Consider the following 19,470-nt stretch of genomic DNA (forward strand, 5'->3'; position numbering starts at 1 on the left):
TACCTTACTCACGGATGTTAAGGACTAAAAGGATATCCTCAACGCCAGAAGCGTTTACTACAGCTCTTGAAGAACAAATAAACCATTCAAAAGAAAGGGGGAACCCACAGAGCATCGTAGACAAAGCAGTAAAAACATTGTCATCAATCAACGGTCAAGAATTGTAAATAACTAAATCTAAAGATCCTCAGGACCCTATAGTCCACTAAATCAACAGTAATCAAAAAGATAATCAATAAACGCTGGGAACTCTTACAAAAAGAACCAGACTTCAAAAACTTGTTTGAGAAAAAAACTTTATTAGCATACACAAGAAGCATATACATTAAAGAATTACTGACAAGTCCAACTTGGGAACTGGTACTAAAAAAAGCCACAACTGCATACATTGCAATAATGTGATAGTTGGTAATACAGTTTCACATCCCGTACAATAATTACATATTTGTGCTTAAGGCATGAATGGTAACCGCATATGTTTTGGTAAATAAGCACCTTTTTTTATATATATATTTACACACACACACACACATATATATATCTACACAAATGTATTTATTTAAATGTGTTTTTTTAAATATATTTTCACACACATTATTTATTAAGAATGTGGGTGTGTATATTTATCCATTAAATCCCAAACACAACCCAAAAATAAATACCCACCCTAAACCCTAAAATTACCCGTGCCACCCAAAAACCCATACACGCCCTAGATCCTAAAATACCATTGCCACCCTAAAACCCATACCCACATTAAACCCTAAAAATATATTTGCCACCCAAAAACCCTTACCCACCCTAAACCCTAAAAATGCCCCTGCCACCCAAGAACCCATACCCACCCTAAACCCTAACATTACCATTACCACCCAAAACCCCAAACCCACCTAAAACCCTAAAACTACCACTGTAACCCAAAAACCCATACCCACCCTAAACCCTAAAAATACCCTGGTCACCCAAAAACCCATACCCACCCTACCCTAAATAGTCAAAATAGGTCATGGCACATTGTTATCACTGCAGAAGGGGGTGGGAGGGAAGGATGAGGGGCAGAAGCTCCCTGCAGCTCTCACACCAGCCTCAGCCCCACTCCTCCCCTGTAGGGGGGGTGCGATGGAAGGATGAGGGGCTTAAGCTCCCTGCAGCTGTCACACTAGCCTCAGCCCCGCTACTCCCCTGTAGGGGGGAGGGGGTGCAATGGAAGGATGAGGGGCTGAAGCTCCCTGCAGCTCTCACACCAGCCTCAGCCCTGCTCCTCCCCTGTAGGGGGGTGTGCAATGGAAGGATGAGGGGCAGAAGCTCCCTGCAGCTCTCACATCAGCCTCAGTCCCGCTCCTCCCCTGTAGGGGGTGCGATGGAAGGATGAGGGGCAGAAGCTTCCTGCAGCTCTCACACCAGCCTCAGCCCGCTCCTCCCCTGTAGGGAGGGTGGGAGGGAAGTATGAGGGGCTGAAGCTCCCTGTAGCTCTCACACCAGCCTCAGCCCTGCTCCTCCCCTGTAGGGGGGTGCGATGGAAGGATGAGGGGCAGAAGCTCCCTGCAGCTCTCACACCAGCCTCAGCCCCGCTCCTCCCCTGTAGGGGGCGTGCGATGGAAGGATGAGGGGCAGAAACTCCCTGTAGCTCTCACACCAGCCTCAGACCCGCTCCTCCCCTGTAGGGGGGGTGTGCGATGGAAGGATGAGGGGCTGTAGCTCCCTGCAGCTCTCACACCAGCCTCAGGCCCGCTGCACCCCTGTAGGGGGGGTGTAATGGAAGGATGAGGGGCAGAAGCTCCCTGCAGCTCTCACACCAGCCTCAGCCCTGCTCCTCCCCTGTAGGGGGGAGGGGGTGCGATGGAAGGTTGAGGGTCTGAAGCTCCCTGCAGCTCTCACACCAGCCTCAGCCCCGCTCCTCCCCTGTAGGGTGAGGGGGTGCGATGGAAGGATGAGGGTCTGAAGCTCCCTGCAGCTCTCACACCAGCCTCAGCTCCGCTCCTCCCCTGTAGGGGGGAAGGGGTGCGATGGAAGGATGAGGGTCTGAAGCTCCTTGCAGCTCTCACACCAGCCTCAGCCCCACTCCACAGAGATAGAAGAGACCGAGACAGAAGATCGGGAAGAGCCTCTGTGTGAAGGGGGCCTGCGGAAAGGAGTAGAGAAGCTCCATGGAGTCAGCATTGTACAGGGACACCCGCCCCCCCTCGTAGTCCAGATACACTCCCAGTTTCAGGGGCTCCTCACGAGGGGACAGAGGGGTCCAAGTGGAGGTGTGAGCCCAGTACTGACCCTCCCACCCCTGCACAGCCCAGACTCCCTCCTCAGGTGACCATGTGATCAATCCCTTCCTGTTCACAGACTCTGCTGCGACCCCCACATACCACGCATCCCCCTCCTGCAGCAGCTGCACCTCCCAGTAATGTCTGCCGGAGGTGAACCCCTCGCTCCCCAGCACACAGGGGCAGGAGTAGTAGGTGAATCTCTTGGGGATGTCCGGCACGCTCAGTTGTCTGTCTGTCCGTCTCACTCGTCTCCGCCCCTCAGACAGGAGGAGCTGAGGATGAGCTGTGTAAGGATCCAGAGTCACCATCACTGCAGAGAAGAGATTCAGAGTTAGATATTTATTGACACAAATAAAGGCTGTAATTACTGCTTCTGTTTTACTTATGATTGATTTACAACACATCTGGCAGGAGCACGCGGCGCTAGAGAGCGCGGCACTAGACTGCTCACTACACTAAAGCGAACGGCACTAGACTGCTCACTACACTAAAGAACCCATTCATCCAGAGCACACACTACACCAAACAGCACACTGAACTACATAGTGGACATTCTACTGCACAATACACTGTTCCACGCAGAATACTACACTACACAACACTACCACACATGACACATACTACACTACACCATACTACAATACATGATGCATACTATACTGCAGCACATAGAAACTGAATTACACGACACTACCACGTATGAAGCATGCTACACCACACTACCACACGAGGCATACCACACTACATCACACTACCACACATGAAGTATGCAACACCACACAAGGCATACCACACTACATCACACTACCACACATGTAGCATGCTACACCACCTTACCACACGAGGCATACTACACTACATCACGCTACCACACATGAAGCATGCTACACCACCTTACCACACGAGGCATACTACACTACATCACAATACCACACATGAAACATGCTACACTACATCACACTACCACACGAGGTATACTACACTACATCACACTACCACACATGAAGCATGCTACACCACCCTACCACACGAGGCATACTACACTACATCACACTTCCACACATGAAGCATGCTACACCACACTACCACATGTGGCATACTACACTACAGCACACTACCACACATGAAGCATGCTACACTACATCACACTACCACACATGAAGGATGCTACACCACACTACCACACGAGGCATACTACACTACATCACACTACCACACATGAAGCACACTACACCACCCTACCACACGAGGCATACTACACTACATCACACTACCACACATGAAGCAAGCTACACCACACTACCACATGAGGCATACTACACTACAGCACACTACCACACATGAAGCATGCTACACTACATCACACTACCACACATGAAGCATGCTACACTACATCACACTACCACATGAGGCATACTACACTACATCACACTACCACACATGAAGCATGCTACACCACACTACCACACGAGGCATACTACACTACATCACACATGATGCATGCTAAACCACCCTACCACATGAGGTATACTACACTTCATCACACTACCACACATGAAGCAAGCTACACCACACTACCACACGAGGTATACTACACTACATCACACTACCACACATGAAGCATGCTACACCACCCTACCACACGAGGCATACTACACTACATCACACTACCACACATGATGCATGCTACACCACCCTACCACACGAGGCATAGTACACAACATCCCACTACCACACATGAAGCAAGCTATACCACACTACCACACGAGGCATACTACACTACATCACTCTACCACACATGAAGCATGCTACACCACACTACCACACGAGGCATACTACACTACATCACACTACCACACAAGAAGCATGCTACACCACACTACCGCACAAGGTATACTACACTACATCACACTATCACACATGAAGCATGCTACACCACACTACCACACGAGGCATACTACACTACATCACACTACCACACATGAAGCATGCTACACTACCTTACCAAACGAGGCATACTACACTACATCACACTACCACACATGAAGCATGCTACACTACCTTACCAAACGAGGCATACTACACTACATCACACTACCACACATGAAGCATGCTACACCACATAAAGCATACCACACTACATCACACTACCACACATGAAGCATGCTACACCACACTACCACACGAGGCATACTACACTACATCACACATGATGCATGCTACACCACCCTACCACATGAGGCATACTACACTACATCACACTACCACACATGAAGCATGCTACACCACCCTACCACACGAGGCATACTACACTACATCACACTACCACACATGATGCATGCTACACTACCCTACCACACAAGGCATACTACACTACATCACACTACCACACATGAAGCAAGCTACACCACACTACCACACGAGGTATACTACACTACAACACATGAAGCATGCTACACCACACTACCACACAAGGTATACTACACTACATCACACTACAACACAAGAAGCATGCCACACCACACTACCACACGAGGTATACTACACTACACCACACATGAAGCATGCTACACCACACTACCACACGAGGCATACTACACAACATCACACTACCACACATGAAGAATGCTACACTACACTACCACATGAGGAATACTACACAACATCACACTACCACACGAAGCATGCTACACCACCCTACCACACGAGACATACAACACTAAACCACACTACCACACATGAAGCATGCTACACCACGTTACTACACGAGGCATACTACACTACATCACACTACCACACATGAAGCATGCTACACCACACTACCACACAAGGCATACTACACTACATGTTATGTTATGTTATGTTAAAATGGGTCTTGTATAGCGCACGGCTACTCTACAGAGTGTCCCGGCGCTATACAAGACACACACTACCCCACATGAAGCATGCTACACCACACTACCACACATGAAGCATGCTACACCACCCTACCACACATGAAGCATGCTACACCACCCTACCACACAAGGCACACTACACTACATCACACTACCACACATGAAGCATGCTACACCAAACTACCACACAAGGCATACTATACTACATCACACTCCCACACATGAAGCATGCTACACCAAACTACCACACGAGGCATACTACACTACATCACACTACCACACATGAAGCATGCTACACCACCCTACCACACGAGGCATACTACACTACAGCACACATGAGACATGCTACACCACCCTACCACACGAGGCATACTACACTACATCACACTAACACACATGAAGTATGCTACACCACACTACCACACGAGGCATACAACACTTCATCACACTACCAAACATGAAGCAAGCTACACCACACTACCACACGAGGTATACACTACATCACACTACAACACATGAAGCATGCTACACCACACTACCACACATGAAGCATGCTACACCACCCTACCACACATGAAGCATGCTACACCACCCTACCACACAAGGCATACTACACAACATCACACTATCACACATGAAGCCTGCTACAGTACACTACCACATGAGGCATACTACACAACATCACACTACAACACATGAAGCATGCTCCACCATCCTACCACACGAGGCATACAACACTAAACCACACTACCATACATGAAGCATGCTACACCACGCTACCACACGAGGCATACTACACTACATCACACTACCACACATGAAGCATGCTACACAACACCACAGTACCACACACGAAGTATGCTACACCACCCTTCCACACATGAAGCATGCTACACCACCCTACCACACGAGGCACACTACACAACATCACACAACCACACATGAAGCATGCTACACCAAACTAACACACAAGGCATACTACACTAAATTACACTATCATATGTGACGCATACTACACCACACTACGCACGAGGCATACTACACTACATCACACTTCCACACATGAAGCATACTACATCACACTGCCGCACAATGCATGCTACACTACACCACACTACCACACGAGGCATACTACACTACGCTATCATACATGATGCATACTACACCACACTGCCACACGAGGCATACTACAATACATCAGACTACCACACATGAAGCATGCTACACCACACTACCACTTGAGACATACTACACTACACCACACTACCACACATGAAGCATGCTACATCACATTACCACACGAGGTATACTACACTACATCACACTACCACACATGAAGCATGGTACACCACACTACCACACGAGGCATACTACACAGCATCACACTACCACACATGATGCATGCTACACCACACTACCACACATGAAGCATGCTACACTACACAACACTACCACACATGAAGCATGCTACACTACACAACACTACCACGCAAGGTTGCCTACACTACATCACACTATCATACATGACGCATACTACACTGCACCACACAGTGCTAGATCGCACACTGTACTATACCGAACACTGCGGCAGATCAGGCACTGTACTAGTCAGTACACAGTATTAGATGGTACAGAGTGAGAGCTACTAGAAGGTATACAGTACTAGTCAGTACACAGTATTAGATGGTACAGAGTGAGAGCTACTAGAAGGAATACAGTACTAGTCAGTACATAGTATTAGATGGTACAGAGTGAGAGCTACTAGAAGGTATACAGTACTAGTCAGATGATGATGATGAATTTATAAAGTGCAACTGATACCCTGGGGTGTCTGTGCGCTACCTACAATGCATTCGGTACAGAGGGTGAGTAAACCAGTTACACCGAGAACAGCCAGGTTTTGAGGCCATTCCTGAACTTGAAGAGACTATTTTCATTTTTCAGAGTGATGGGTAATGAATTCCAGAGGCTTGCCGTTGTTACTGTGAAACTCTTTCCCCCCCATTTTACCTAGCTGATTCCAGGTACAGTTATGTTTCTGAGTGAGGCAGATCTAAGGGTTCTCATGGGGAATAGGGTTTCAAAAATTTCGTCAGCTCTACTGGCCCCATGTTAAGACATTTGAAGGCGATACATAGTGATTTAAATTGTATCCTCCAATTAGCGCCGGAGAAACAGAGACAAACTTCGGGATGCCTAGCAGTAGTCTAACTGCTGCGTACTGGGCTGTTTGAAGTTTGTTAATGCTGCGGCGTGAAGCACTGGAGAGGAGGGCATTACAATGATCAAGTCTTGAAGAAATCAAGACTGATACCATCGCCTTTCTTAAGTTCTTCGGTATTGCCGGGAGGACTTTCCTTAAGATCTTCAAAATTAAAAAGCATGCCGAGTTGGTGGCATTGATTTGATTTTCAAAGGTCAGCGTAGTGTCAAAGAGGACCCCGAGATGTTTTTTACTTAAGATACAGGCTTAGGCAGCAGACCCAATTGGTCAGGCCACCAGCTGTTGGTCCAAAAGGAGGGGTTATTTCCCAATAGCAGGACCTCGGTCTTGGACGAGTTCAATTTCAGACAACTGTCTGAGATCCACCTAGCTATGTGGCTCATACATTCCCTGAACCTAGTGGCCGTTTGGCTAGCCGAGCTACTTACTGAGACGATGATCTGTGTATCATCTGCATATGACACAAGGGTGAATCCAAAGGTTCTCACTAGATTAGCTAGCGGGGTGACATAAAGGTTGAACAGTGTTGGGCTAAGGGAGGAACCCTGGGGTACCCCAAAAGGCAAAACAAAGCGGGTTATGCAATTTTAGCCAATGCCACCTCCTGCAACCGTTTGGACAAAAAGGAGCTTAGCAGAGACAGTGTCTTGCCCCTGATCCCGATGATATATAGCCGGTCCCGCAGCAGCCTATGATTAACAGTATCAAAGGCTGCTGACAGGTCCAGTAGGATCAGTGCCGTGTTTCCACCTGCATCCAAGATCAGCCTGAGCTCCTCAGTAGCTGTAATGAGAGCTATTTTCGGTGCTGTGCTGAGCACGGAATCCAAATTGGGAAGGATCGAATAAGTTCTTGTCCTTAATAAAGGCTGAGAGTTCGATATTTATTGCCTTTTCTATAACTTTAGCAGGAAATGGGAGTCTAAAAATCAGTCTGTAATTAAGTGGCTCCTTAACATCCAGATTGGGTTTCTTTAGCAGCGGAAATATTAAAGCTCTCTTCCAGTCCACTGGGAAAAGTCCTGTTGTGAGCATTAAGTTAAAAATCTCCGTTAGGGGAATGGCTATCATTTCTGGCAAGATATGCAGAATTTTGGGGGGGACAGGGTCTAACGGAGAGCCTGATTTGGTGGCGGCGATAAGTGAGGTCGTTTGTTCAATTGTCAGTGTATTAAAATGGGACAAAGTGGTGATATCTGGATCGAGGGCACCTTGTGGAGTAGTGGGTGCAGCTGACTGGGTTATGTCAGCGACACTCACCAGTTGGCCTGGGCTTTCGTCCTGCTGCATGAAAAGGTAAAAAACCGATTTGACCTTTTGCTGAAAACATTCTGCTAGAGCATTGCAAAAGTCTTGACTCATACCTATGTAGGGTGTAGCTGGTAATTTAGCAAGATTTCGGACTGTGGTGAACAGGGCTTTAGGACATCTGTTAGCTGCCAGAAGTTTCTTGGAGAAGTAAGTAGCCTTTTCTTTAAGGATTCGTTTTTTGTAAGTCAGCAAGGGTGCCTTATACTCAAGTCTGGTGGTTGTATCATCATTGAGTGTCCACTTTCTCTCGAGTTTGCGGCATAGCTGCTTCTGAACTTTTAAGGCATCAGTGAACCAGGGTTCTGCAGGAGTTCTCCTAGATTGTCGACAAGTCTTTGGGGGCGCTAATGATGTCAAGGCCGAGTCAAGCCAAGAGCGATATTGCTCCGCAGCCTGATCAGGTCCCTAGCCAATTTTGGCATTGTTTTGTTTAAAATGATGGTTAGAGATCTTGCCTCTACTTTCTTCCACGGGCGGCTAACATAGTATTCACTGGGGATCTGAAACTTATTTTTTGGTGGTCGAGTAATTTGAAATAGGACGGCTTTGTGATCCGACCAGATCAAGGGTGTCACTCCAGTCCAACTTAGCATGGGGGTGTCTGAAAAGATGCCATCTAGACAATGCCCATCATTGTGTGCTGGAATCTTAACAATTTGGCACAACCCTGCACTATCCATAAGATCAAGAAGTGATTTAGTATCAGGACCATCAAGTTTTTCCAAATGGAAATTAAAGTCACCTAACATGGTAAAATTGGGGTGATCAATTTTATGGGCTAACATGGTGCCCGGGTTATCTAGGAAGGCAGCCTTAGATTTCGGCGAGCGATAAAGTAGAATTCCATTAAAGGAACATTGTCCAAACAGTTCAATTTTAAAAACAAATGCTTCAGTCTTCACTCTCCTTATTTATTTATATACAGGACTTAAAACTGGATTTAAGGATGAGAGCAATGCCCTCCCTTTCTTCCCTTCCCTGTACATTCTGTGAATTTTATACCCAACCGGTAAGGCCAGAAACAGATCCGGGTCAGAGGAAGCCTCTGCCCAGGTCTCAGTGTTAAAAGCTATGTCAATGTGGTTGGCCTCCTCGAACTCTCGAAATTCAAGCACGTTTTTGATCAATGATCTTGCATTGATCAAGGAGCATGCAACTCCACTAACTTGTGGCTTTAGTATGATATTGTTTTGATTACTAGGTGCAGTACATAGTGCTTTCAGACCGCATTTTATACTTTCTGCCCCCCTCTGAATTTTGAATAACTCAAAAATCAGTCCTGAGTAACTCTTACCCGCCCCTTGCAGATTGATGAGTTCCTCACGACTGTTTTGTAGATTAGAATGATGTTTGCAGGAGTCTGGTCTAAATCCGCCAGCATGGTTTGCGCTGAGCGCCTTCTGAGAGCTGACGGGTGCCTTCGTACCTTCGGCGCGCCTGCTGCGCACTGGGATACCGCCCATCTCAAGTAGTGGCAAGGTATCCTGCAATAGGCTGGAATGTAGCCCTCTCCCAATATAGCGGGACCGGAAGTGAGGTGAGCGTTGTACTCTGAGTCAACTCTCTCCGCAACAAACAGGAAAAATACACGGCAGCGGACCAGAGAGTTGATCCTGCTGGTATGCGCAGTGCAATCCTATATTTAACAGTCGGTGAGTACCCAGTGCTCTTAATGCTTCAATTAACCGTTTTTTAAAAAGAATGTGGGAACATAGAATTAGTTTGTGGAAACATAAAATAAGTTTTAAAATGCTATTAAATTTGCTAAAGCCGACACTACTGTCCCCCCCCCATTGATTCTCTTTGCCGTTTTCAGTAAAAAGTACTTACAGCCCCTCTAAAAATGAGCAAGTCCTAAAATGCTGAGGCAAGAGAGCTTGCGGCGCCAGGATTTAAACTAAGCACTAGTCAGTACATTGCAATAGACAGTACAGAGAAAGAGAGCTACTAGGAGGTATACAGTACTAGTCAGTGCATGGCATGAGATGGTAAAGAGCTACTAGAAGGTATAGTGTACTAATTATAGTGTACAAGTCAGTACCCTACATTAGATAGTACAGAGTAAGATAGTTACTAGAACGTATTCAGTACTAGTCAGTACACTGCGTTAGATGGTACAGACTGTGAGTGCTACTCAAATGTAGACTGTACTAGTCATTACACTGCTGTAGATAGTACAAAGTAAGATCTACTAGAAGGTATACAGTACTAGTCTGAACACTGCATTAGATGGTACAGAGTAAAAGAGCTACTAGAAGGTATACAGTACTAGTCAGTACATGGCATTACATGGAACAGAGCGACAGAGATACTAGAAGGCATATTGTACTAGTTAGTACACTTCATTACATAGTACATATGGACATAGCTACTGAAAGGTATACTTTACTAAACAGTAGACTGCATTAGATGGTACAGAGTGACAGAGCTACTAGAAGGTATAAAGTACTAGTCAGTACACTGTACTAGATTGAACGCAGTGACAGAACTACTAGAAGGTATAATGTACTAGTCAGTACACTACATTAGATGGTAGAGAGTGACTGAGCTACTGGAAGGTATACTGTACTAGTCGGTACACTGCATTAGATGGTACGCAGTGACAGCGCTACTATAAGGTCCACTGTAGTAGTGAGTACACTGAATTAGATGGCACAGAGTAACAGAGCTACTAGAAGGTATACAGTACTAGTCAGTACACAGCAGTACATGGTAGAGTGACAGAGCTACTAGAAGCCATACTGTACAAGTCAGTACTCTGCATTAGTTGGTACAGATTAACAGAGCTACTCGAAGGTTTACTGTACTAGTCAGTGCACTGCATTAGATGGCACGGAGTACGAGATCTACTAGAAGGTATTCATTACTAGTCAGGACATTGTATTAGATAGTACAGAGTAACAGAGCTACAACAAGGTATATTGCACTAGTCAGTACACTGCATTAGGTGGCATAAAGAAACAGAGCTAAAAGATGCTATACCATACTAGTTAGTACACTGCATTGGATGGTACTGAGTGACAGAGCTACTGAAATGTACTATTCAGTACATTGTATTATAGATGGTACGGAGAAGAAAACCTCCTCAAAGGTCTACTGTACTAGTCAGTACAATGTATTTGAGTGGCAGAGTTAGTCGAGCGTATACTAAACTACTCAGTACACTGTATGAGACGGTACGGAGTAACAGAGCAACTAGAAGGTATGCAGCACTAGTCAGTACACTGCATTAGATGGTGCAGAGTAACAGAACTACTCCAAGGTATACTGTACTAGTTGGCGAACTGAATTAGATGGTAGAGAGTGACAGAGGTACTGAAAGGTATACTGTACTAATCAGTACAGTGTTTTACATGGTACAGAGTAACATACCTATTCCAGGTGTACTGTACTAGTAAGTACACTGTGTTAGATGGTACAGAGTGACAGCGCTACAATAAGGTCTAGTGTAGTGGTTGGTACACTGAATTACATAGTACAGATAGACAAAGATACTGAAAGGTATACTTTACTAGTCAGTACACTGCATTAGATGGTACAGAGGGACAGAGCTACTCAAAGGTATGAAGTCAGTACATTGTATTAGATGGCACACAGTGACCGAGCGACTAGAAGGTATATAGGACTAGTCTGTACACTTTATTAAATGGTACAGAATAACAGAGCTACTAGAAGGTATAATACACTAGTCAATACACTACATTAGATGGTACCGAGTTATAGAGGTACCGAAAGGTACACTGCATTAGTCAGTACACTGCATTAGATGGCACAGAGTGACATAACTTCTGAAAGGTATACTGTACTAGACAGCACACAGTTTTACATACCTTCTCTAAGGTGTACTGTAATTGTCAGTGCATTACATTAGATGGTACAGAGAAACCGAGCTACTAGAAGGTATTGAATATGCTACTTACCAGTATGCATCTGTTCTTGGCATGTAGGGCTGCTGACATTCATATCTGTGCATAGATCGCCGCCTAGTGTTGGGTCCGGATGTTTGCACGTTGTTGTCCTGGAAGAGTCTTCGAAGTATCCTGAGATAGGTGACTCCTCCCCTGGACTACAGTGCGCATGGGCATCCTCTCCATCCTCAGATTGTTTTTCGCCATTGTGGCAGTGATGGAGTAGATACAGAAAGTGATGACCATGCTATACAGTAATTCTGAGAGCTGCAGTTGCTACAGGCGCCGGGGAGGAGGGTGGGCGATATGAATGTCAACAGCCCTACATGCCAAGAACAGATGCATACTGGTAAGTAGCATATTCAGTTCGAGGCATGTGGGCTGCTGAATTCATATCTGTGCATAGAATACATAGCAGTACCTCCTATTAGCGGCGGCTACCAGTGCCAGCTGCAGCAGTCTGAAAAAGAGTTTTGAGAACAGCCTGTCCCACAGCTGCCTGCTGTTTTGAGTGTACATCTACACAGTAGTGTTTGGTAAATGTATGTATAGTGGACCATGTGGCTGCTCTACATAATTCCTGTAAAGGAATGTTTCCCAGGAAAGCCATGGACGCCCCTAACTTACGTGTTGAGTGGGCTCGTGGGGGAATCGTTAATGTGCGTTTAGCCTTTTGATAGCAAATTTGAATACATTTAACGAACCATCTGGCTATACCTGCTTTGGAAATGGCGTTGCCCTTGTGCTGTGGAGAAAAGGCAACGAAAAGTTGTTTTGTCTTCCTGAAGACCTTAGTTCTGTGTATATAGTACATGAGGGCTCTCTTCACATCTAGTGTATGGAGCATTCTCTCTGCTACATTCTGTGGATTTTGAAAGAAAACAGGCAGTTCAATAGTTTGATTCATGTGGAACTGCGATATTACTTTAGGCATGAATTTGGGGTTGGTACGTAGTACGACCCTGTTTGCGTGAACCTGTATGAATGGCTCTTGAATGGTTAGTGCCTGGAGTTCACTAACTCTTCTTAACGAAGTGATTGCTACTAGGAAAGCTACTTTCCAGGTGAGGAATTGAATCTCACATGAGTGGAGAGGTTCGAAGGGTGGACCCATCAGTCGGGTGAGGACCAAGTTGAGGTTCCACACCGGTGCTGGTGGGTGTCTTGGGGGAATTACTCGTTTAAGTCCCTCCAAGAAAGCTTTGATGGCAGGCACTGTGAATAAAGAGAGGTGTTGCCTGTTCTGGAGATAGACTGCTATTGCGGTCAAATAGATACGTATTGAGGTGTATGCCAGATTGCATCGGTATAGGTGTAAGAGGTAACAGATTATATTTTGAATGGATGCGTCTAGCGGGTTAATGTCATTGTTGTTGCAATAAATGACAAACCTCTTCCATTTAGCTGCATAGCAAGCTCTGGTAGTAGGTCTCCTGGCCTCCTTAATGATCTCCATACAGTCAGGTGGCAGGTTTAGGTAGCCAAACTCTAGGACTTCAGGAGCCAGATTGCCAGGTTCAGCTGTTGCGGATCTGGGTGCTGAATTTCTCCATGGTTCTGCGTCAAAAGCGCGGGTTTGATCTGCAGCCTTTGATGCGGCACCACGGAAAGTTCCAGAAAGGTTGTGTACCATGGCTGGGGTGCCCATGTTGGAGCAACCAGGATGAGCGTCAGTGAGTGCTGTTGCAGTTTGCGTGCCACCAGCGGTATCAATGGCGCTGGGGGAAAAGCGTACGCAAATCTGCCGGACCAGTTCATCCATATCGCATTGCCCTGCGACCGTGGATGTGGGAACCTGGCGGCAAAGCTTTGGCATTTTGCGTTTTCGCTTGTCGCGAATAGGTCTATCTCCGGATGACCCCACTGCTGGAAGTATGGTTGGAGTACTGATGGGTGTAACTCCCACTCGTGCATCTGGTGGCTGTGTCTGCTGAGCAGATCCGCCATCTGGTTGTCCTTGCCCGGGAGGTGTTCCGCCATGAGGAATATGTTCCTCTGAATGGCCCACTTCCACATGCTCTGAGCCAGATGAGACAACTGTGGAGAGTGTGTTCCTCCCTGTTTCTGTATGTAGTACATGGCAGTCATGTTGTCCGTCCGGATCAACACGACCTTGTGGCACAGATGTACTTTGAATGCCTTCATGGCTAGGAAGATTGCCAACAGTTCCAGAAGGTTGATGTGCATCTTCTTTTGTTGTCTTGTCCATAGTCCCTGCACTGTGTAATTGAGTACATGAGCTCCCCATCCCTGGAGAGACGCGTCCGCTGTTAGTATTATTTGTGGAACAGGCTCTTGGAACGGTCGGCCCTTGCAAAGGTTTTGTGGATTCCACCAATGCAGAGAGTTGTATGCCCGACCGCTCACCAACACTAGGTCTTTTAATTGCCCGTGAGCCTGATTCCATTGACGTGCTAAGCACTCCTGAAGCGGGCGCATATGTAGTCTCGCGTGTGGGACTATGAAAATGCAGGAGGCCATCATGCCTATCAACTGCATGAACACTCGCGCAGGAAGGGAGTGTTGGGGTTTGAACTTGGAAATCAGCATTTGCATGCTGTTGATCCTCACTAAATTTGGCTGAGCTGTGGCTGCCAGAGTGTCTATGGTCGCACCTAGGTACTGTTGTACGTGTGCGGGTTGGAGATGTGATTTTGGGTAATTTAGTGAGAATCCTAGATTGTGAAGAAGCTGAATGGTGCGGGACATGTGGCTGGCACATTGCTGGGCTGACTTTGCCTGAACAAGCCAGTCGTCCAGGTAAGGGTAGACGTGAACGTGTTGCCTCCGTAGATGTGCAGCCACGGTAGCCAGGCACTTTGTGAAAACTCTGGGTGCTGTTGTCACTCCGAAGGGGAGGACTTTGAATTGATAGTGCTGACCCTGAATGGTGAACCGGAGATATTTTCTGTGTGATGGGTGTATGGGTATGTGGAAATACGCATCTTTGAGGTCTAGCGTGGCTAGGAAATCTCCCTGTCTGAGGAGCGGGAGAACCAGCTGCAGGGTGAGCATGTGAAAATGTTCTGAGAGAATGTATTGGTTGAGGGGTCTCAGGTCTAGGATAGGTCTGAGTGACTCGTCCTTTTTTGGTATTAAGAAGTACTGAGAGTACACCCCTGTTCCCTGCTGGTGTATGGGCACGACCTCTATTGCGCCTTTTTGCATCATACTTAGCGCTTCCTGCTGTAATAACGCTAAGTGCTCTGAGGACATAGGACGGTGCCTTGGCGGTATGGTGGGTGGAGTGGAGGTTAACTCGAGACAGTAACCGTGTTGGATAACATCTTTGACCCACCTGTCTGTGGTGATGGAATTCCACGTGGACAGAAACCGCTGGAGTCTCCCCCCGACAGGTGTTATGTGGTCGGGGGGAAGGGAGAGGGCGTCACTGTTTGTTCTTAGGGGAGGACCTGGTATTGCCGTAACCACGTCCTCTGCCCTTGGTGCTGGAGCCACGATATCCCCCTCGGGTGTTTTTATCGTAGGAGCTCTGTGTGCCCCCTTTATTGTAGGTTTGCTGTGCCCCCTGTCCTCTACCTGCACCTCTATTTCCGGGGCGACGAAAGGAGCCACTACGAAATGTCTGCGTTTGCAGAGCCCCCATTGACTTCGCAGTGTCCGTGTCTTTTTTTAATCTTTTCTAAGGTGGCGTCAACCTCCGGTCCAAATAAGTAGTCGGGGTTGACCGGTTGATTGAGGATGTTATTTTGGACCTCAGGTTTGAATCCGGAGATTCGTAACCAGGCGTGTCGTCGTAGCATGACGCTGGTGTTTATTGCCCTTGCAGCAGTGTCTGCAGCATCCAGTGCACACTTGATGGATGCGTTTGTGAGCAGTTGTCCCTCCCTGATGAGGAGCTCCGCTGCCTCTTTGTACTCGTCTGGCAGGTGTTGGAGTAGGGTCTCTAACGTGTCATAGTGTGAGCGGTCGTAGCGAGCTAGGAGGGCCTGTGTATTGGCGATGCGCCATATGTTTGCTGCCTGGGCTGCAATCCGTTTGCCGGAGGTCTCTAGAACCTTGGACTCTATGTCCGGGGGAGGAGCATCACCAGTTGTCTGCGAGTGCGCTCGTTTGCGAGCATTGGCAACCACAATGGAGTCCAGAGGCAATTGGCTCCTAATGTACGTGGGGTCCCCAGGTGCGGGTTTGTATTTTTTCTCGATCCTGGGGTTTATTACCCGTGCCCTGGTGGTCTCTTTGAAAATGTCCTTTGCTGGCTTGAGGACACCTTTTAACATGGGCAGAGTTTTTACAGTCCTCTCGGAGGATGCGAAGGTGTCCACCAAGAAATCATCCTCGATAGTGTCCGAGTGGAGTTGCACTCCATGATTGGCTGCGGCCCGTTCGATGAGGGCGTTGAATGCAGCAGTGTCCTCTGTGGGGGACGTTTTTGCGCCATAAAGTTGTGTGTCCTGTGTATCCAGAGGGGCACCTGGCTCTACTGGGTCATCCCAGACCTGATCAGGGTCTTGCTGGCCCTCAGGGTCCATGTCTTCGGGGTAGGTGGTGTCGTCACCCATGTAGTCCTCCACTGCATCTGCATCGGAGTGCGTTGGAGAGAATGATGGATCTGTGTAAGAGGTGTGGATGCATTCATAAAGAACTGGTTCCGATTCCGCCGGCATTTTTTGTTTTAGCGGGATCCTATAAGAGTCCAAAGCGTGCCCTGAAGTGATCTTCCGCTTTCGGAGCATAAGCCTACCGGTGTCGGCGTCGATGAAGTGGGACGGCGATGTCCCAGTAGTCGAGTGTTCGGTAGATGGGGACTTTGTCTGGGTAACGCGGGTCCTGATTTCGAACATCTTCGGCGCCGTGGGCGGCGGCAAACCAAAGGTGATGTTGGCCGGTGCTGAAGGTGCCTTCTGTGCCCGTTTCGGGTCGGAGCCCGACGAGGTCTGGAGGGCTGCCTTTTCCCTGATGCGTTGCAAGGACGCTGCCACTTGTTGCACCTGGAACGCCGACGGTTTTTTGGCGCCGAGCGGTTCCGTCGAGGCAGGTGTGGACTTCTTCGAGGTCACCGGGTCATCGAGCCGAGGAGGGGTAGTAGCCGTCGACGGCGTCGATTAATGTACCGTAGTAGGTGCCTTCGAGGTGGATAGCGATGAAGTGGCCATTTTCACTTTGATGGCCGGTGCCGATTGCTTCGGTGCCGGGGGCCGTGGCGCTTTGACGGTACCGATGGATTTTCTTTTTGGGTCGGCGCCGACATCGGCTGCAGCGAGTGCGGCACCGAAGTCCCTTTTGGTGCGGTCGGAGCCGACGGGTTTGGCTGGCGTCGAAGGTGTGGAGGTCCTCGAGCCGACCATTGTCAGTTTCACTTTCGGTTTCTGTTGAACCGGTGCGATGATTGGTTTCGATTTCGTGGTAGGGAAATCAGTCTTTTTAGGTAACAATGGCTCTCGCTGAACGTCCGTGGCCGGGCCAGAGGGCGGGGCCGAGGAACTGCGGGATTGGTCTTGGGTAAGGCCCGAAGGCGATCCCTCGACCGGAGCCGTCGACTGACTCACTGGGATATCCTCCATTTGGACGGGTAGGCCTTGCTCCTCACCGGAGCTACCTTCTTCGGCCCCTAAGGCCTCGTCGTAGTCTCCTACCTCATCGTTGGCTTCTTCCCTGTGAAAAAGCTCTTCATCGACATCTTCCGATCGGGAACCGTGTTCGGAAGTAGGGCTGGAGGGTATATTTTCCACGCTTTCGACATCTTCGTCCTCGGTGCTGAAGATGTTGGTCGGGGCCGGTGCCGCTTGCTGCGCTTCAAGTCTCGCGGCTCTTCGATTCCGTAGAGTCTTCTTGGATGGGAATCGTGCACAGGCCATGCATTTCGATTCGTCATGATCCGGTGAGAGGCATTTGTTACACACCGGGTGGACGTCGATATGGGGGTATTGGGCGTGGCTGTAACGCCCTGAACGTCTCAGGATCGTTTAACAGACACGACAATGAGGACGCAACCACTTGTGAAGGGTTAGTTCTTTTAATGAAGGCAAATAAAATACAAAGAACAAACAAAAGTTATAGTCACTGGAATCCTCCAGGCTAAGTACGTTACCAGCCCACAGCACGGATGGTCCTAACCGTCCTCTGCATATACGCCGATCCCGGCGTATGCCAACAGAGGGCAGAAATGAAATGGCCGACAATGCCAATCGGTAGGCTGTGAGGGGCACGAAGAGTGTTGGGGAGAATCGAGGAGTCAGGGAAACACCCAGCCGGGGTCTCTACCTGAAGGGAGCAGCCGCTCAACCTCTTCCTCAGACTGCACCGGGACGCGGAGTCACCTCCTGGTGATGCGTCACCGATACCCCAATCACAAGCAAGAAGACTGAACCGAGAGCAGCCGCTCGATCGATCCTGTGGACTTCCGAGTCTGTAACGCGGCAAACACCTCCTGGTGTGCGTTACAGCTGGCAGTCCCTGTGTCTCTGGTCGGGCTGGGAGTTACGACTCCAACCAGCAAAAGCGCCACTGCGCTTGGACTCAGCCGAGTCAAAAAGCGAAGCTCAATGGTTGACCGGTAGAGCTTCCGGGTCCTTCACAGGTGACGATGGGGCAAGACACGGCCCAGGGAGTAACGACTCGACCTACCTCCGTTCTTGCCTTACTGGAGCACCACTCCGGAACACTGCTCTTCACGAAGCAGGTACGTCGGTGTAAACACAATATCCGACAGCCTTGTACCTCCCGGTTCCTCCCTTTATAGGGCGTGTTTTCCTTGAGTTATGTAACAGCTCTCCTGTTTACATAAGGGCGTGTTTCCCTTGAGTTATGTAACAGCTCTCCTGTTTACATAAGGGCGTGTTTCCCTTGAGTTATGTAACAGCTCTCCTGTTTACATAAGGGCGTGTTTCCCTTGAGTTATGTAACAGC

The 19,470-nt window shown here is 48.1% G+C and overlaps 1 protein-coding gene across 1 annotated transcript in view; it reads right to left on the reverse strand.

The window, feature by feature from the left end:
- Positions 1-282: 282 nt before the first annotated feature.
- Positions 283-19,470, reverse strand: part of LOC146869436 (E3 ubiquitin-protein ligase TRIM39-like) — a 223,304-nt gene continuing 204,116 nt past the window's right edge. The window contains exon 7 of the mRNA XM_085599839.1: positions 283-2,571. Coding sequence (XP_085455965.1) covers positions 2,042-2,571 — 530 coding nt within the window. The 3' untranslated portion in view covers positions 283-2,041. The remainder of the gene's footprint in view (positions 2,572-19,470) is intronic.

This window comes from Triturus cristatus, chromosome 1_1, assembly GCF_964204655.1.
Source record: "Triturus cristatus chromosome 1_1, aTriCri1.1, whole genome shotgun sequence".
Taxonomy (NCBI): domain Eukaryota; kingdom Metazoa; phylum Chordata; class Amphibia; order Caudata; family Salamandridae; genus Triturus; species Triturus cristatus.